Source organism: Solenopsis invicta, chromosome 7 (assembly GCF_016802725.1).
Source record: "Solenopsis invicta isolate M01_SB chromosome 7, UNIL_Sinv_3.0, whole genome shotgun sequence".
NCBI lineage: Eukaryota > Metazoa > Arthropoda > Insecta > Hymenoptera > Formicidae > Solenopsis > Solenopsis invicta.
Window position 1 is genome coordinate 3,588,196 of NC_052670.1, and position 19,188 is coordinate 3,607,383.

Genomic DNA, 19,188 nt, shown 5'->3' on the forward strand with positions numbered 1-19,188 from the left:
CATTTCTCATTGAAATACCGTCATATTTTCAGCCTGCCCGCGTAACGCGAACGCCGAATCCACGATTCGATGCCATTTCGCTGTCGCTAAGAAGTAAATGTGAAAAATGGAACATTTTTATAGGAAGAACGGGCCCGACGCCTCGGTAGATCATACTTCGAAAGAGCGTTACCACGAGCTGATTCGTGTGAGAGATAGCTTCCTGTGTACACTTTCGAAATTATTGCCACATTTATTGATACAAATAATATTTTATCGAATTCTATCGGTGGCAATAAAATGATGTCACCGATCGCAAATGCTATATTATTATTTTTAAGACGTGCGATCGTTTCCGATTATTGGATGGAAAAAAATGAGACCTTTTTATTCACACTCATTTGCACTTATCCAAACTTCTTTCTCCGTAATGCCTTGAATAACCTACATTCCCATTTTACTGTTTCGTACGCCTCGCTGATTCGTACAAGAGCGTTTCGAACGTTTCTCTCACACTTTTTTATTCATACTTATTTGGATTTATGCATTGTCATTAAATGTGCTTTTACGGATAACTGAAAATCAAGGTATTTGTATATTTCATAAAATTTTCGCATAAAGGAGAGAAGTCTTAAAGGAGTTTTTTTTACTTTGTTGTGCTAATTTTTTAGGATGTTTTTAGGAATTGTTTTTGGAAAAGTGTGGGAAAATATTTTTCATAATTATTTTTTGTTCCTTATTTATTATTGTATGTTTTTTTTATTTTTCCTATCTTTTTAGAAAAAAAACGTGAATAATAAATTAATAATATTTATTTCACTCTGTATAATTCATCGATGCAATGATTCTACATCTTTTAATGGAGTAAAGTTAAAAACTCAAATGACATTTTAAAGAGGACACTTTTGACTGTTATTGGAGCTAAAATTATTTTGATATTATAACTCTTGAGTTTTATATTTTTTTTCGGAATGTGAAAAAAATAGAATAAAACATGAATTTGTTTTAACAAGTGCTAGGGTCACTGCACCAGTCGCTGAATAACCAGCGAATGACTATTTTAAAAAAGTATAAAAATAATAAGACTTTAAAATAATAAATTGCGAATTAATTGTATTTTTTATGATCTAATTTTTATAAAGATTTTATTAAAGTAACATTTTTTATTACAAAATGTAATTATATAAAAATTTTATTTATATGTTTATTAACTGGTTCAATTTTTTTTAATTTGTTCATTGATTGGTGCAGTGACCCTATTTATTTACTTATTCGTCGTAATGAAAGATTCTAGTTTCGATGATAACCGCAAGTGTTAATTAAAATACCGTTTGATTTTTTAATTTTAATCCATTGAGAGATTCGGAATCGTGGTCACTAATATGCGTGAATCGTGCAATGGTCATATGAATCTATTATTATTTAATCATTATTCATACTTTTATAAAAGAAATATGTGAAATCAAACAATAAATGAAGGACAGAATGTAGTTTTTAAAAAAATATTGATCCATTAAAAAAAAAATTCTAAGAATTCTACGCTGTCTTTCAAAAAGGCAGCGTAACAAAAAAAATTCTTTTAATGTGATCGTTTATTAATGACATGAAAAGCTATCGACAAACCAGAAATTTGCGATAGTTTGATGCGAGGCGATAACATTTCTTTAGGCTAATATAATTGAAATGTTCATACTTTTCAATTTTGTAATTAAATACTTAATTAAATACGTATATCTCGCATTCAGGAAGCGATCGCTCGCGCATGGACATGCATACGGTTATATTCTGGCAATTGCATCTATATATCTGTCTTGCCTGTCGTTCGGAACGCAATGAAATGTTTAATTAAATCCCACAATGACGGCCGGCTGATACGGCATCGCTGGTATTAGTAAAACTGCCAATGCGATTGTTTAACGCGGTTGCACAAAGTTTGACAGATATCTAGATGCTATCGTTATTAAATTTTCTCGGCGTCGCTCGTTTATGATATGAAGACCCACTTTCGTGTGACATTGGACGTCGGATCTTTTCAGTTTGCGATTTATCTTGGAGAGAATGGCTTCAAAAGTTTCTCCGTTTTCCATTGTTTAAGTTTAAATGTAATTTAACTGGTACTTTGAACTGTTTTTAATTGCTAAAAAAATGATAGGTAGAATTATAAACGTGTAATATATACAGGGTTGTCTCCACGTTTCACTATAAGAGCACGCATTTGTTATTTCTAATATAATAATATGTTAGAAATATATATCCGTCGGTAAATCAGACTCCTATAGTAAAAAGTGGGCACAACCATTAATGACACTCTGTATACACAATCTCTTTGGTAATAATAGAATCATAGACGTGTGGAGCTGACATCATACCAATATATTAATAATATATATCAGTTTATAAATGTATTGATATAATACGACAGCTGTCCACATTATGTATATGTTTATATTATTTATATTATTTATGTTATTTATATGTTTGTATATTAATATTTAATATAATAAGTATATTTCAAAACAATCACTATCTGTAATTTTGTTACAACTTGTTTTTATCAAGTTGTAAGAATCAGTTAAATTAAATTTATGTAATACTGGAATAAAACGAAAAAAATCATAGAAACTATTTTCTATAAAACAAATCGCAAAACTGAAAACTCTGAAATTATCAAAAAAATAATCCCGTGCAATTCCAGTTTATTATTATAGCAAGTTTTGTCATATACATAGATGCGAGCTTTATACGCAACAGCTGAATGACTCTTGGAATTATTTTTTCGATACCTCCCAAAAACATTTTTGTTATGTCAAATATCGCGATTACAACGCTCAAGAGCGATCGTTCGCGAAGAAAGCACCATCGAAAATCGTTCATAACGCCTTTTATGTCACGCGGTGAAAGCGACAAACTCGCATACGTTTTCGCGCAAGAGTTTTTCTTCCTCGATTTCTCTCTTTCTCTCTTTTCCTCTGTGTATATATGTACGTTCTATTCGTGGGACAATACGTTTGTCTTTTTGAGCTAGACATTCACATGCATAAATCACAGCAACGTTTCCGGGCACCGCGCTTTCTATGAGCCTTTGAGTACAGTATCTACGAGTGCCGTTTGACCCGTCGAAAGCAATAATTTTATCCGTCCGTATCAGCGACCGAACGTACTTAAAAAAGCGCGTAAACACGAGCGATCGAAAAAGCTGTTGACGTATCGCTAGTATTTTGCACGCCTGTCTCATCGAGAGGCTCGAGCACATCTGTATTTTTGCGAACTATTATACATCGCGCAATTAGAAATATATTTATAGCACATTTATTTATTATTTGTAAAATATTCTTCTTGTTGTACGATAAAAATTTTATTGGATTTTATTTTTTTCTGTTTCAAATATAAATGTGTTTGAGTTATAACAATATCCGAGGAAACTAACTTTTGAAAAGATAATTCTTACGCACGTGTATAATTATTTTACACGCGTGAAGAAATTAATTTTTTGCGATAAATAACGAATTACATTCATTGAATCGTTGCTCAATCTTTTGGTCTTGCCTCTTTTGGTCCTCAACTTCTCTCGTTGTCTTCCGTTTTTATTCGTTCATGGTATTCGTACAACACTCATTCGCGAAAACATAGTTAATTACAATCGTGCATTCTAATAATCAGAATACGATAATTGTACAGCACTTTGCACGGCACTTCCGACGTTAATCGTGTACACGACGTGCACTTCACTGCATTATGGTAAATGAATAAGCAGGTACGATCCGTACGATTATTATACAATTCGCTCGATACATATGTGTGTGGTTACGTTCTGTGTGAAAATGATTGACTCATAATCAGCGGGTCCTAGGTTCGATCATGGAATATTTCCCAAGATTATGTTAAGTCTATGGATCTGAATTTAAGAGTTACAAAAAGATCCTTATATCTATAGTTTCTTGATATAAATTATAATAGTAATGGTGATCTATTTCTTATAAAAAAATTTCTTACAATAGATCTAAGATTGAAGGCAAACAGGGCGAAATTATAAAGTTTCATTACAAAAAAATTAATAATTCACGTATATTTTTATTCTTGAATGCCAATTGTTTTCCTTTAAGTATGAAATGCTCTCTTCAATTACAATGTTCACTTGCATCAATAATAAATATATATCTGTGCAAAGTATATTTTATTCTTAAAATCGTATTCTTGTTTCTAATATCATTTTGTTTTCACGACAAGCTTAATCACATTATTTGAAAACCATTTATTCTCGGATTAAAAATTACATACTTGAAAGTGCGCTCGACTTATACTCGAAGCTCACTTGTTTCGCGTTTACGTGCAACAATGTGCATGACAACTCAGTAGATCCCAGCATCAAGCAAGATGATTCACTCTCTATTCGAAAATAAGTTTGGTTATTACTAGTAAAAATAATGCAGTTGGCAGAAGTAAAAATTACTAGCGTTGAGTTTCGTTCCTTTCACCAGTGAGTTTCTTCCCGAGGCGCACGTGACCGACGAGGCGCACGTGGTGCGCCTCGGGCAAGTTGAATGACCGAGGAGAGTGGGGAGGCCGGCCCAGACGACGCGCGACGTGCGGCCTGTCTTACGGGACCGTGCGAGGTCAACAACCCGAGTGGGGCATTTAACAGAGACAGTGTGCACGTAATGCAGAGTCTCTCTCGCTGCGCGAGACTACCGCGCGACTTTTAGGGAGATCTTTTGTAATAGACGGATAGATATTATAAAACGTTGGATATAAAAAGGAAAAGAAATAAAATAATGAAAAATGAAAGGAGAAGTTAGAAAGGAGTTTTTAAATACGGAAAAAAAGATGAAGATGAAGAAAAGAAAGAAAAAAAGGGAAAGAGTTTAAAATAAAAAAAATTCATATTTTAATAATAGTAATCATTAATATGACATTTATTATAAAAAGTGTTTTAAGAGTTGAGGTTAGAATTACCAGCATTGAAAGATTAAAAAAACATTGCATAAACCTTACATCGAAACATTGTAATATTATATGGAAGTTACAAAAGACTTCTGCAATGTTATTATAAGCTTACGGTTATGTTGAAATGTCCGCAATTTTAAACTTGAAAAATCTTTATGACGTTTCGGACTACTTGGGATCGTCTACTGGTTTTACTGGTGGAAGAAACAAAACGCAACTCCAGTAATTTTTATTTCTGCTAACTGCATTATTTTTATTAGTAACAACCAAACCCATTTTCGAACAGACTATTAATGATTATGAAATAAGTGAGGATAGTTTCGTAAGCAAAATATTATATTCACAGAGCATGTCTCCAAAATGTGATTCAAACTTTCAAAGATAACTAAAATGTCAAGCTCGTTCTACTTATGTCCATAATTAATAGACAGTCGACTTTGTCACAGCGATAAACGCCGGTTGCCTGTACCCACAGGCGGATCTGCCACAGCGGATCTGCTACCCACAAACAACATAAATGAAATATGCAATGAATCCGCCGCAGCAGACCCGCCCGCATCGAAGAAAAAATAATCCTATTATAAGCATATTAATATTAAACGGGCGCGATTCTATTTTTTAAATAAAGTAAAATTTGTTTTTAATTAAGAATATCTTTTGGCTTTGTTTTAAGAATAATTTATTCTTAATCGAAGATTATTTAGTTTTGTCGCTATTCTAAGCATAAAATATTCTTAGATTAAAGCATTTATGCATTTCTTTAAGAATTCATTTTTTTGTGTAATAAAGTTAGAATCGGGCTTTATAAAACCATTCGCCCTTTTTGCCTTTAATTTTAAATCTATTACAAAGAGCTTTTTTGGAAAAGTGGTCATTAGATTTTATCGTAGAATGTGAAAACAGTTATCGCCGTTTTAATGTATCACATAAAGGAAAGATCAAAGTGCACTTGTATAAATTGGTGATAAAACATCACTGAGTTGAAACTGACAATCTGGGAGTCACAGAGGAGTTCTTTAGATCTAGATAACGTTTAAGAGACTGATATAGTCCCACTTGCTTACAAGTTCGATAATAAAAAGTTCTTGGAGCTACTTAGGTGCTAATAAACTTTCGTCTTTATTACCATTCCAATTTGCCATTATAATTTGTATCACGAAACTTTTGATACTAAAAGCCTTGTTTTGTAAATTATCGTGATAGTTAAATCTAGTAAATAATGATCTATGTATTAATGCCACATTTACATTATTGCTGACAAATAAAATATGAAATTAATCGCGATAGTGTTTATTAATTTGGCAATATTTATCTGAAGTGATATTTCTATTCCTGAAAAAAATGAAACTTATCAGTATTTTTTTTTACTTATTGTGAATTCACAGCTATTTTTTTACTTGAAATTAGATAAGATGATTCGTGTATCGCTTTGCGCTTTCAAAAATCGAGAAATGATAAATAAGTCACATTTACAATGGCAAAAAATTTACTGCGCGATATATTCAAATTCAAGCCTCGCTGAGGAAATAATTGTCGCCCGTAAATATCGCAAAGCAACAGCCTGTAATTCCCATTCCTTATCGCCCCGGTCTCTACCTCACACGAGTAAACTGCGCGAAATAACCGCCCTGATAATCAGTCGTCGCCTCGACACGCCTACGAATCCGTTAATCGTGGGAATTAATTTGCTGCGCGGGCCGACAGCCGCTAATTGTTTGTGATCGCGTTTACTTTCGGTACTCACCACGATTGAATTCTGAGGTGCAATGATGCTGATACGCGATGTAGCTTGCGTCGCAGTCTAGTATTTCGAGTAGATTGTGAATACTACTTCAGCTAAATTTTAAATTAACTAATCTTAAATTCATTTTAATTTTGGTAACTGAACTGTATTATTAAATCATGAAATTTCTCTCTCTCTCTCTCTCTCTCTCGCTCTACGAAATTTGAAGACTGAAATTTACTTTTATCGAAAAAATAATCATTCAGGACGATTTATCATTGATATCAAATTTTATTATCGATTTATTATCTTTATTAGACGAAATGGCATAATTTTGTAATAATAAATCAAGAATTTTTCCGGTCGATTTTAATAAATCGGGAAAATAAAATTTAATCCTGACGCAAAAATATGGCGGCTCTTTATCGTCGTTTCAGAATTTCTCTCGGTAAAAATTTTAGAGCAAGAAAAGAAAAATGATAAATTGTAATACGTATTTCGTGGTGTAACTGCAGTTACGGATATTTATATGTAAATTCTATGTAATATCACAGCCAAATTTAATCGTTTATAACTTGAAAACTATTATAATCTCTTGACATTATAAAGATTTTAAACGTAATTAATCTCTAGGATATTAAAGAATTGTAGGATTCTGTACAGAATGAAAGGCGTTCTCCTCTCTCTCTCTCTTTCTCTCTCTCTATTTTATAAGCCGTATTACTTATTAGATTAAAGCTATTAAAGCATAATATCGGATTTAAAACATCTTAATTCGAAAAAGAGAGTTGTAACGTTTAATAAATTAATAGATACCAAACGTTTTTTTTAAATAAAGACGACTTTTCGAGGAAAATCAATTATAATCATTGAATTACGTATATGTATGTATGCGTATGTGCAGTCATAAAACTAAAAAAATTGACGAAATAATATTAAATAAATAAAATAATCTTATGCATATCTGCTGTCATGAAACTAATTATCCGGACAAGGTATATTAAAGTGTTTATTTTAAATATATAAATTCAAATGAAAATTTTTTAAGGAATAATAATTTAATTGAAAATGAAGACTTTTGCCAGTGATACATTTTTATTAAAAGCATGCTTTTAATTTTTATAATAACATAAAATTATTATCTTATGTGTCCGGATAATTAATTTTGTGACTGTTCAAGAAATTATTTTGCTTATTTGATATTATTTCGTCACAATTTTACCATCTTTTACAAACATTTTCAAAAAGATAAAGATAATAATAAAGTAGAATCGGTGCTTTGTTCCAATTTTGTTAAATACATCTTTTAAACTAATTTTGTTAATAACGAGTCAATAAATTTTTTTCAATTTGTATTTTTTCAGTATAACATTTAGTGAATTTGGGGCATAGAATAAACTTTCAACATTTTGTGTTCAATTAATTTTGTGACTGTAAATACAATGATAGATAAACAAATAACAGGGGAAAAAATTGTATTTTGATTCTTTGAAATGATTCCATGAGCCGGCATTTCCACGTAGGTTACAGATATTTTTTCGTTTCTTTATTCAAAATTCATTAGCCATTCACACAATAGGCTTAGCGCGGAGATGTCAAGTAGATACGGAAAGATATATGAACATATATGTACAAAACGAAAAGCACCAGCAAGATACATCAAACGGTGCTGAATTTCAGAGGAGACGCAACTCACTGTAGATTTATTTCATCATCTTGCAAAGTCGGTATTTAACTCTCGGTTCGCGTTACGATGTTGCGTGCAAAGTAAAAAGGTACATGAGGAGAAACGGGAGGCTGTGTACTTCATACAAAAGAACCGAGTGCAGGCTCAGTGACTTTCGTGCAAACGCTGTCGCAAATTTCCGAAATTCAGCTTGGTAGGTAGGAAGGTATAACACTCGCGCGCTCATAGAAGGTAAAAAAAGGCGGAGAACAAGAAGGGCGTTTAGCTGGAGATAACGCAAGAAGACGCAATCTGCGAGCGCATTCCGCAAAGGGTGTTCTCTTCGCCCCCGCGTGCTTCTCGGATGGAGGTAACTCCTTGACTCCGTGCTTGCGGTCCGCTGCTGCTAGTCCGAATTTCGTCGTTTGGTGCCCTGTATCGCATTAGGTAGGAGAGTCCCGTCGCGGGCAACAAGGACAGGGAGGATAGGGAAGCAACGCGACGGTGACCGGAGAGGGGGGGGGCAAGGGGAATGGTGAAAGGCGAAAGCTCGCGGGGTTGCAGGATGGTAGCAACGGTGGTGGCGGCGGCGGCGGCGGCGGCAGCGATGGTAATGACGACGGCAAGCGATGGCGAGAAGAGGGTCGAGGGGATAGGGGACGAGGGAGGGGAGAGGAGGGCGCACCGCAAGCTCGAAAGTTGGGAAAAAGCCAAGGAAGGGGTTGTGCTTGGTGCGCGGGCCAGCCGGAGGGCGCAAGCTCCGGGTCTTCCTGTGCCCTCCCACTTGGTCGCGCGATAGGTGGAGCTTTCCTACCCGCCAATACATGTCCCGGGGAACGCGTACTCGCTCCCGAACGGCGCGAGTAGTGCCGAGCCGCCGCCACCGCCACCGTCAGTCCTTCCACATCCACACGAAAACGCGCGTCCCATCACGGTGGTGGCACCGTGGTGTGTGGTGGCCTCTCGGCGCCGGCTCCGCTGCTGCTGCTGCCGCGCCGTGCGTGGCTGATCAGGTCAGGAAGGTTGTTCGGGGGCCCCCGTGAGGAAACGCGCGCGCGATAAGGCCGCGGAGCACCGCCCGCGAACGCGAACGCGAACGCGAACGCGACCGCGACCGCGGTGACGTAACGCGCCGGCGAAGGCCCACGCGAGTCCACATCGAGTGACGGGATGTATCGTAGGGATGTATGATCGAGGTCGAATTGGGTCGGCAGGTGAAAATTAGCGCGAAGAGACTCACGCGTGTCCCATGGTGTGCTGTGTGCGTGGAGAGAGATGTCGGTGAACGTAAGAATAGTTCTGCCAATGTGGACCGATGTGCGCCGGAAGATCGGTTACGTGGCGGCGCGAAAAGGGTGAATCTCTGTTATTCCGGGTCTGGTAAAAGCGGGTCGTGTTACCGAGCTATCGCACTCGCGTGACGGACCACTCGTGGAAATCATCTAGCAATTACTGCACGCCGGAGGATATTTTGTTGAGATAGGACGGAAATTTATACATGTTATATTATAGCATTCCGAAAAGAATAATAATTTAATCAAAATGGACGTTCCTTTCCTTCCACTGTAATTTCTTAAGAAGAAGAAAAATACTTTGATAACGATCGGGGAGCGATTGCATGACGAAATTCCGAATAATACGATACAGTATGTATTAATTTTTGGTTTTGATTGTTAGCATGTCTAAAGTTGCGCGAACTTTTTTTAATTTTTGCAAAAAAAGTTTGGTATACGATATTATGCATCTATCATTATAATGAATAAATTCTGCAACCACGTTTACTTTTTCCTTTAATTTGTTTTCTACTGGCCAATGCACGTTATGTTACAAATGTAATCATTTATTTTTTATACAGTGTGTATGAAACGAGTTAATGTCACCCAGAGAATTGTTTATCGCCACATTAAACAAGTCAAGTTTCTTGGGTGTTTTATTTTACGATCTTTGCGTGACTACTTAGCATGCACTCGTAAAATTATTTTGTCGTGTAAAAAAAAGCACTTTAGCGATCGATAAAGATACGAAGTTCTCAATAAACTGCTGGTGTCCTTACATAACGATTTAAACATAATTATATGTTAAGACGCGTCAATTAATCGTCTTGGGCGTAGTTTCTCGAGGCATTCCACTAACTAATTTATTCGAACACGTATAGAATTATATAGGAACGGGATTTTATAAATTTCGGGCTTAGAACACTAAACAACACCTGAATTGATGGATTCATGGATTGACAATTTTATTGTTGCCCTAATTTGGTATTGGTGTGGAGAAATGTTGTGAAAGTAAAGTAATCGTAAGAAAACTTAGTTAACGTGGAGATTTTGAAGTGGCCATATATAATTTATTTGAAATATATTTGATAATAAATTAAGGCTACAAAGATATCAAAAGATGGAACGTGAACGGAGTACAAGATATGGAACAAAAAATATTCCATATGAGGGAATATCAGTGACAAATTAATTTCCATGCGTATAACATAAATACTTACTGTTTTACAATGAAAAACAAAACGAATAATTAACATAAAAAAATTATGCAAGAAAGTTTGCGAAACTCTTGGGGATAGCAATTGAAACTTTTCTATCGCGATTTAAAGTTATACGTGCAATAGCAAAGTAACATCATGTTCCTGTTCCGTTTTCACAGCGGCTTTTATTCATAATCATTTCAAATAAACCTTTCTTTTCGCGAAATGCATCGGGATAGGTAGAAATTACTTCCGAGTGAAGCGCTGCCAAAATGCCGGGTGTGTCTATACCGCGTGTGCTATCGAGCGGTAGAAAGAGATTATGTTCGTAACGGTACATAACAGGAAATATATTGACACAATACGCGTTTGAGAGATACTGTGCTTGTTGTTTTTTCTAGTTCTAGCGTTCTAAAAAAGCGTAATACATCAGAACAAATCAAAAATCTAAACACTACGTGAAAGCTAAATTTAGAATAAAGTTTCGATGTTAGTATCCGACACGGTGTAAAAATAAAAAAAAATCACTTACAAAGAAGAGAAAGGAAAGTATAATATGTCCGAAATAAGAAAATAGATTTGTAATATGTCATTAAAACGATGACTTTCGTGTGAATCTAATTTTTACACCGAGTTGCAAAATACAAGCCAGATTTTTGTCCAATGAATCGTGTGAATCTTATTTAATATTTTCAAAATTCCACGAATGTTACGCGTTATATTACGTTGTCGAAAAGAGTTTTATCAGTGAAAAATTTTATCTCTGAACCCGTATAGTTTATTGAAATGTCCATAAACTGTTTTTATTAATCACACTTTGCTTCCGTTCTATTCAATAAATTTCAATAAACTGCATGTCGCGAAACGATGCGGAAGACAGCGCGTGAATAAATTGCTCTTCGACGACACCAATGACATTTTAATCGTTGCCTTGCGTTACACTTAACTCTCTCTTCTACAATTTTGGCGCAGAACATATACCATGCCAGGCAAGTAAATTTAGGTAATGAGACTTTCCAAACATGTTAGCATGAGCTCTTGTTTGCCAGATGCGCTAACACATAAATTCCTGTTTGCCGCAGCATATAGTAGCTACGAAATATACTTCAACGGATGCTTGCAAAGCACTTCGAAATATAGATCTTGTGAATGTGGACCGATTTCTCTTGTGTATATATTACATATGATTTTTTTGAATAACAATGATGCGATCTGTGCATGTACAACCTTCGACATTCAATAGAACTCAATGTGTAAAAATAATTTCTCATAAATGTATTTGCCGAAATTAAAAATTTTGTATATTTCCTATTTTTAATTAGTTCTTAATTTTTTCTACAGCTACTTTTGCTGAAGCATAATTGTCACGCAGAGAATACACCCCAGAGAAAAGTTTCTTCAAGTCAAAAAATATTTGTTTGAATCAAAGAAATTTGGCATTGCATTGCTATGCGGTTAAAAAAAAAGTTTCTTTATAATTTGAAGAAACTTTTTGGTTGTTTCTTTTATTTGAATTAAAGAAACAGTTTGGTTGTGCAACGCAAATCTTTTTTTAAATGAAAGAAATACATTTTTAAAACCGGGGTAACTAAATTATTTCTTACATTTCTGTCGGTACTTTCTTTGAATTAAAACAATTATTTATTTGAATAAAATAAATAATTTGAACAAATTATTTATTTACCTTAAGCAAGTCTTATAGCGTCGTTTCTTAAGATCAAATAAATTTTTATCTTCTTCAAAGGTATTTTTACTTGAAATAACCAAGTTGAAGAAAAACAATTTCATCAATTGAGACATAATTTTTCTCTGGGTGTAACGTTAGAAGCAATGTAAGGTACAAAACGCAAATATGGAAAAAGAAATTGATTTGCTGTGATTAATGAAGCAGAGCAGAGATAGAACCTACGCATTGGCAAGCGTAAACCGAGCTAATGAGTAAGAAGATAAATACTACATATTCCCGAGTTACATATTAACTGAATTTCCGAGATATCAGTCGTTTATATGCACACAGAGAGAGAGAGAGAGAGAGAGAGAGAGACTCTCTGTGTCGTAAGATACTCTCTTACGGCTTTTGTATCCGAGAAGTATGATCTTCGGGTAAAGATAGATCCTACACACCGGGCCGTGAGCTGCGTGATCGCGCGAGAAAGGTGTGCCGCGCGATCGATGTTGAATTTTCTCTCAGTCGGCTTTCAGCCGGTAGATCGTTACCATCGATTCCGTCGGATCTCTCCTCGATCGTACTGAGCAGTCACTCGTGACTTCGCATCGCTTGACGCGCGTCAAGAGCTGCGAATTTCTCGTCGACGCGTCACGACGACGAGAAATCAGTGTCTTTTTATTTACGCATTTCAACGTATTCTTTTCGTCGTCGTCTAACAATACAAATATAGAAGCATTTGTTCCAACGTTGCATTCTTATTATTTAGATCGTTCTGCCGCTACATTCTTTTCATTGCCACCCACATAGTTTTTTCTTCCAACATTCAGATACCTTGCGATAAATTCCTTTAACTTACAGATCAAAGTTTTTTTTTTCCCCCAAATCAGACCGAACGCATGGTTATCGATGACAACTTGGAATGTAAATTATATTGACCAACGTGTCGCAGTTATCGTTAACGTTAAAAATTAAAGGGTGACTGACGGGGGTCGGTCCGTGGGGAGGATCAGCGCGAGTCTCACTCGAGGTGTTCTCTTTTCGAATTGCAGATCGAATATAAGTGCGCGCGTGTGGTTCGTGTGTGTGTACATGTGCCGTCATCACCACCGTCCGCAGCAGTAACGGAAAAGAAGAGGACTCGACCCGCAGTGGCCGGAACCACCGAAAAATGGACGCGACGCCGCAACGAGTTATTTCCGGTTTGCTTTTGTTCGCCCTCGCCACATTACACCTCGGTAAGTCCTTTCGATTATTGTAACTGCCCAGCGTGCACGCGACGCGATCGTCGAACCTCGGGATGTCACGCCAGTCTGGAGAAATTAACTTGGATATCGAGGAAGAAAATGGCGCGTGTGATGCTTCCTTGCTTGCTTTGCGAAACAACGTTCCATATATTGATCTCGTGGTACGAAATAACTTTGACAGAATTCTCGGAATAATTTTGAAAAATTGAGATAGGATAATTATGATTATTGAGATTTATAACAATGAGTAATGAAATGAATTGTATACAAATTTCTATAATTTTTCATACGCTAATTTTTTTGCTAGTATTATTATCGATTATTTTGCTAGTACTGTTATAGAAAAATTACGATAAAATATATTTTAATTATTTTTCTCGAAATATTCTTAAAACTTTTTTTTACACATGATCATCAATTACACAATGCATTTTTGAAATCATGTGTAACTATTTATGATATTTTATTTATTTATTTTTTTTTTATATTTGTCTGGACTCGCGCATTTCGTTTAGCATAATTATGCCGTAACATTTAGATGCAAATATCCGCAATATATGCGTGATGTATTATGAGTACGCAAACAGCCATTTTTCCGCATACGAGTTAATATATTTATTTAGTCCGTAATAGACTGGCATTGTGGTGTGTATCCCGAGAGAGAGAGAGAGAGAGAGAGAGAGAGAGAGAGAGAGAGAGAGAGTTGTGTTATAATAATTTAAAATGGATTCGCGTGCGGTGCATCGCACTGCAGAAGCGATGCAAGCAGTTACCTGCAGTTATTGTTATTATGCCGCGCCCTTTATTTTGCGGTAACGTTCGCATCTCGAGTCTTGTTATTACACAAAGCGATTTAAATTACGTGGTCTTTCGTTTCATGGCACACGGGCGGATGCAGGAAAATGCCTTAGATGGAATGTTCGCCGGCCTTTCGACCTCTTGAGAAAAAAAAAAGAATACGCGGCAGTTTCGTAAATTTCGCCAAACACTTCTTCGCAATGCGCGTTGACTTCCTGCGCGAATACATTACCTCACAGTCGTCATTTGATCAAGCTGTGTTTTCATAACGGAAATAGCATATAGTATGACGTCCGGAACAATTCTCCACTTCTCCCCCACGCCCCCATGCGTTCCGTCGCTCATGCATTTATATTACGCGCTAATTAATAAATTTCATTGATTAACAATTGTGTTTAACACGTGAGAAGGCAAACGGCAAGCCAGAGTTTCTCACGGACATTCGAATGCCGGAGATATGCTTCTCGGAACTTTATTGTGATAGTCGCGATTGATCGTCAGCGGAAAATAATAGTAGTGGTTTTTCTTCTTTGTTACTTCAAAAATTCAAAAATTTATCGCCAAAAATACTGTACAAAAGTTTCAAGTAAAGTTCCCCGACAATAATAATCGCCGTTTGCCTTCTCACGCGTTAAACACAATTGTTAATCAATGAAACTTATTAACTAGTGCGTAATATAAATGCGTGCGCGATGGAACGCAGAAGAGGAGGGAGTGGAGAATTGTTACAATAAATTTAAAATTATTATAAAACTTGAACGATGTAGTGTAATATAAAAACGAATATCTCATGTCATTAGTCTTTTTTTCTAAAGTTAGATGATTCAACGTTATTGTTGCATTAATAAAAAGTGTTTTATAAATTGTAATTTTAGAAATAAATTCAGAAAAAAAACGAATAATAACAAACATTTATAATTTTTGTTATTAAATTTTATTGTTCTACAATTTTATTACGTGAATATTGTTGTTCTAATTATATTATTTAATTTCACGAAATCATCGTGAGTTGAATCAATTTAATATAAGTCGCAACAGTGTATTACGATCTGCATAAAATAATTTCCCTCTCTGTAGGAAGTGTAAAAGGCTTAATGATTATTTCGCAATACATAAATGTAGAGAGATAGCAAAGGATGAAGTACACGAAAATACAAGTGCTTAGCTTTTGTATTCTTTGTTCAATTTGATTATCTCATTCATGAGTAATCGTCCCTTTTAACGATAAAAATACAAAGTTTTTTTAAAGTTTTTTTTCTAAATACGAGAAAATAAATATTTCATATTACTAATTTTTTTTATAGTAGTAGTATGAAATTTTTATTGGTACAATTTATTTCTTTAAAAAAACATAGTGCTTGATAAATTAAGTTTTTGTGCGATTCATGTACCGAAATTATCCTACATCTTGATAACTGGTTGTGAGCCAAATTGACCTATAATGAGAATTTTTGTCTTAAATTGATTTCTGAAATTATGCTTGCAATTTATAAAACACCCTGTATATGAATACGCGTCAGCCGTGATACATTCGTAAGAGGAACAAGATTCAAATTTTAACATAACCATGGACAATTTACGACCTTGCTCTACCTTCAGCTATTGTCAGCTTGAGAAGGACGGGCTTGAGAAGGACGGTCTGCAATGAATTTCTTTCGATATATTTTCTCGGTATATTCTCGGGTTATTCTCAAGGTTTCATAAAACGCAAGGTACTTCCTAAGATAGTACTTTCTTGTATTTTCTGTATTTATTTTCTACAACGTTGTTATTAAAGTTATATATAGAATTTAAGAATAAAAAACATAATTTATTTTTTTAGATTCATATGTTAATGATATCGTTTTATTTAAAAATGTTATTGTGAGATCATTTTGCCATCTCCGGAAATATCGGCAGAATAGATGTATCATTGCGAAAGAAAAAAAAAAAAAAAAACGGTAATCTAATGATATTTAACGACCTTGTTTCACGCGGCATTTGCCTGCGGTGGGTCGTCGCTAATCAGTAGAAAAGAATGTCGCGATGTCGCCGCCAATATTTGCAACCGCGGCTGTAATTTGAAAACTTTTAGCTATTTAGAACGTAAATTACAAAGGGAAACGGGGACGCGCGAGCGTCTTGGCGATGCGACGCGCAAATAGACGGCGGTAAATGCGTTGCCGTAATTGCATAATGGCTACGGTGTGTTCGCGCCAAGATACCAAAGCCCTGGCCTGGTTTTTGCTAGAGGACTTTCACTCGGCATCACTATCTTTCTCTTTCTCCACCTGTCTCTTTCTACCGATGCGCGATGCTGGGTCGCTTTCCGTCTCGTCGCACGTTCCTCGCTCGTTTCCTCTCAAACGTCGGTCTCATCGACCGAACTCGCTTTCAAACCAGTTCGCCATCATCGGTGAATCGAAGGGCTCCGCCAAAATCGTCGGATAATCCATTTCAGCGATTTCACGGCGAACACAAAAGCGTGAATAAGTCAGCGTTATCGTACCGTTCCTTCCCGGGAATTCGATTTGTCTTACCTTACTTTACTTAATATAAAGTAATACCGGGTTATCCATCTCGTGTTTAGTAAAAAATGAGTTATTAAATCTTTTTATCGTTTAAAATGTCCGTAGTCGTGATTTTACGACAAATAAAATGTCCCGAAGTAAAACGTGAAACAAGATTTTATGTAATTTTGTGCTTTTTATAGTTTATAATTTTATAGTTTGCTTTTGGAGTCTTCAATTTTTATGTACATGTTCCGAACATAAAAACTGAAGAATCCAAAAGTATAAAATTATATAAGACGCACTTACAATAATTGCGTATTTTCCATATAAAATACTGCTTTGTTGTAATAATTTTTGAAGAATGGGGTTATATACTTTCTCTTGAAAAGACTGTCTTAAAATATATGACATACTTTTTTATTAATTTCATATAATGCGAAGCTTGATAAAATTAAGACTTTCCTTTTAATTTATTATTATAAACGTTGTATACTATATAATTTGTAAATATTGTACAGTACTAAAAAATTGTAGTTACTTTTTCATTAAACGTTTAATGAAACGGGCAATGCATTAATTACATGCAAATGTAACATAATTTTGCAACTTTGCTCATACTAAATCTAAATTACATTTGGGAGAAATTGAGTCCTGAGAATACTTCTTTACGGATTACTTTCTAATCAAGTTCTATTAGTCTCTCTTTCTCTCTCTTCATGTTCTTTTGTATCTCATTTTATCCTTATTTACGAAAGGTTCACTTAATAGACGTAATACAATCGAAATTCTTCCGTAATTAAAGTCAAGCTTTATTTTTAAATTGTTACCACGTCTATTGTGTCATGTTCTCTCAATTTTATAGGAAATCAGGAATTCTGTTCTCTTGCATTGTTTCACAATTATTTAACATCAAATAATTGTACGGGTTTACAATTACAAATGTTTTACTTTATAATTATTTTACAAGCTAATTTAATAATAAAAATTCCTAATTCCTAGAATTTAGAATTGTTATAGTTTGCAAGAATATTTTTCCTTCAATGGCTTGGACAACCTATCGTATGTGTATTATCGTACGTGAAATCTCTACAGCGCTCGTAGGGGACTATCCCAGACCAAGAATACTCTATGATAAAAATTCTCTCCCGCGCTGACGATCACCGGGCGTCCACTTCAGAGGCACTACGACAGATTCCAAACGTCGAATCGATGTACAACGAATACCGACGCGCGAGTATATCAGCGAGAGGCGAGCGCGTGTAGCTTCCAATAAACCCCGGTTCGATCGCTCTCGACGAATCTCGAATCGGACAATACCAGGACCTCCTGGCGCGGATACGGTCCGTCCCGTTCGTCCGGGATAACCCGCGAGGTCTCTCGGGCATACACATACGCCCGCATGTTGCCGACGTAGTATAATACCACGAGTACCTCCCCCGATTGTACTCGTGCGCTATTAAACACGGGGAAAGAGGGTGAAAGAGATACGCAATCTCTATCTGTCTAGCTTTATCTCTCTTCATCTTCTTTTCCAGGGATTACTTCTGGGTCAGCGAGCTACTCTCGATCGCGTTCGTTCCGCGCTCTCTTACAGATTACACGAGGTACTTATTTGTGTGTGACGCGAGGCGCATCCCGAAGCGCAGCGTATCCCGTAAGCTACGACGAATCCCCCGGGCACCGCGAGCTGCGCCGTCTCGAATCTCCGTCGACGACGGGTTCGGATATTGCGAATCGCACCACCGACGATATTTCACGAGAGATCGACCGTTCATCGCTCGACACGTCGGCTCACGTTTCACGGATACTTGTTCTTCTGTGGAGAAAATGTACAGGGCGCGCCAAAAGCCATTGTCAACATAATTAACCGGGAGAAACTAGCGATTTTTAAGGATGTATTACACGTCTTTTTAAAATAATGAAAAAATTATGCAAAAATTACAGATTGTTCTATAATGCATTTGAAGGTAATACCAAACATTTGGTGGCGATTTTCTACTTGGATCAAGTGTTATTCCCATGAGAAATAGAAATGTGCCTAAATGGAAATGTAAAAAGTATTGACAAAAATTGAATTTTTTTATAGTACTTTAAATATTCATGATGCTTTATGTAAAGTTTCATTGCGACACAAAAGTTGTTTATTTATTTACACCAGCTAAGCTTATAATCGCAATGAAACTTTGCCTAAATCCTGAAT

At 35.7% G+C, this 19,188-nt stretch overlaps 1 protein-coding gene across 8 annotated transcripts in view; it reads left to right on the plus strand.

The window, feature by feature from the left end:
- The window catches only part of LOC105199931 (protein Skeletor, isoforms B/C), an 80,278-nt gene that overhangs the window by 15,131 nt on the left and 45,959 nt on the right, over nucleotides 1–19,188 (plus strand). For 2 of the 8 annotated variants that reach the window (XM_026130350.2, XM_026130349.2), the window contains exon 2: nucleotides 13,504–13,689. In XM_026130350.2, the coding sequence (XP_025986135.1) occupies nucleotides 13,623–13,689 (67 nt within the window). In that variant the 5' untranslated portion in view covers nucleotides 13,504–13,622. Of the gene's footprint in view, nucleotides 1–9,170; nucleotides 9,326–9,408; nucleotides 9,959–12,508; nucleotides 13,690–19,188 lie in introns of those variants that run through there. The other 6 variants (XM_026130348.2, XM_039452133.1, XM_026130347.2 and 3 more) reach the window with 5 other exon arrangements.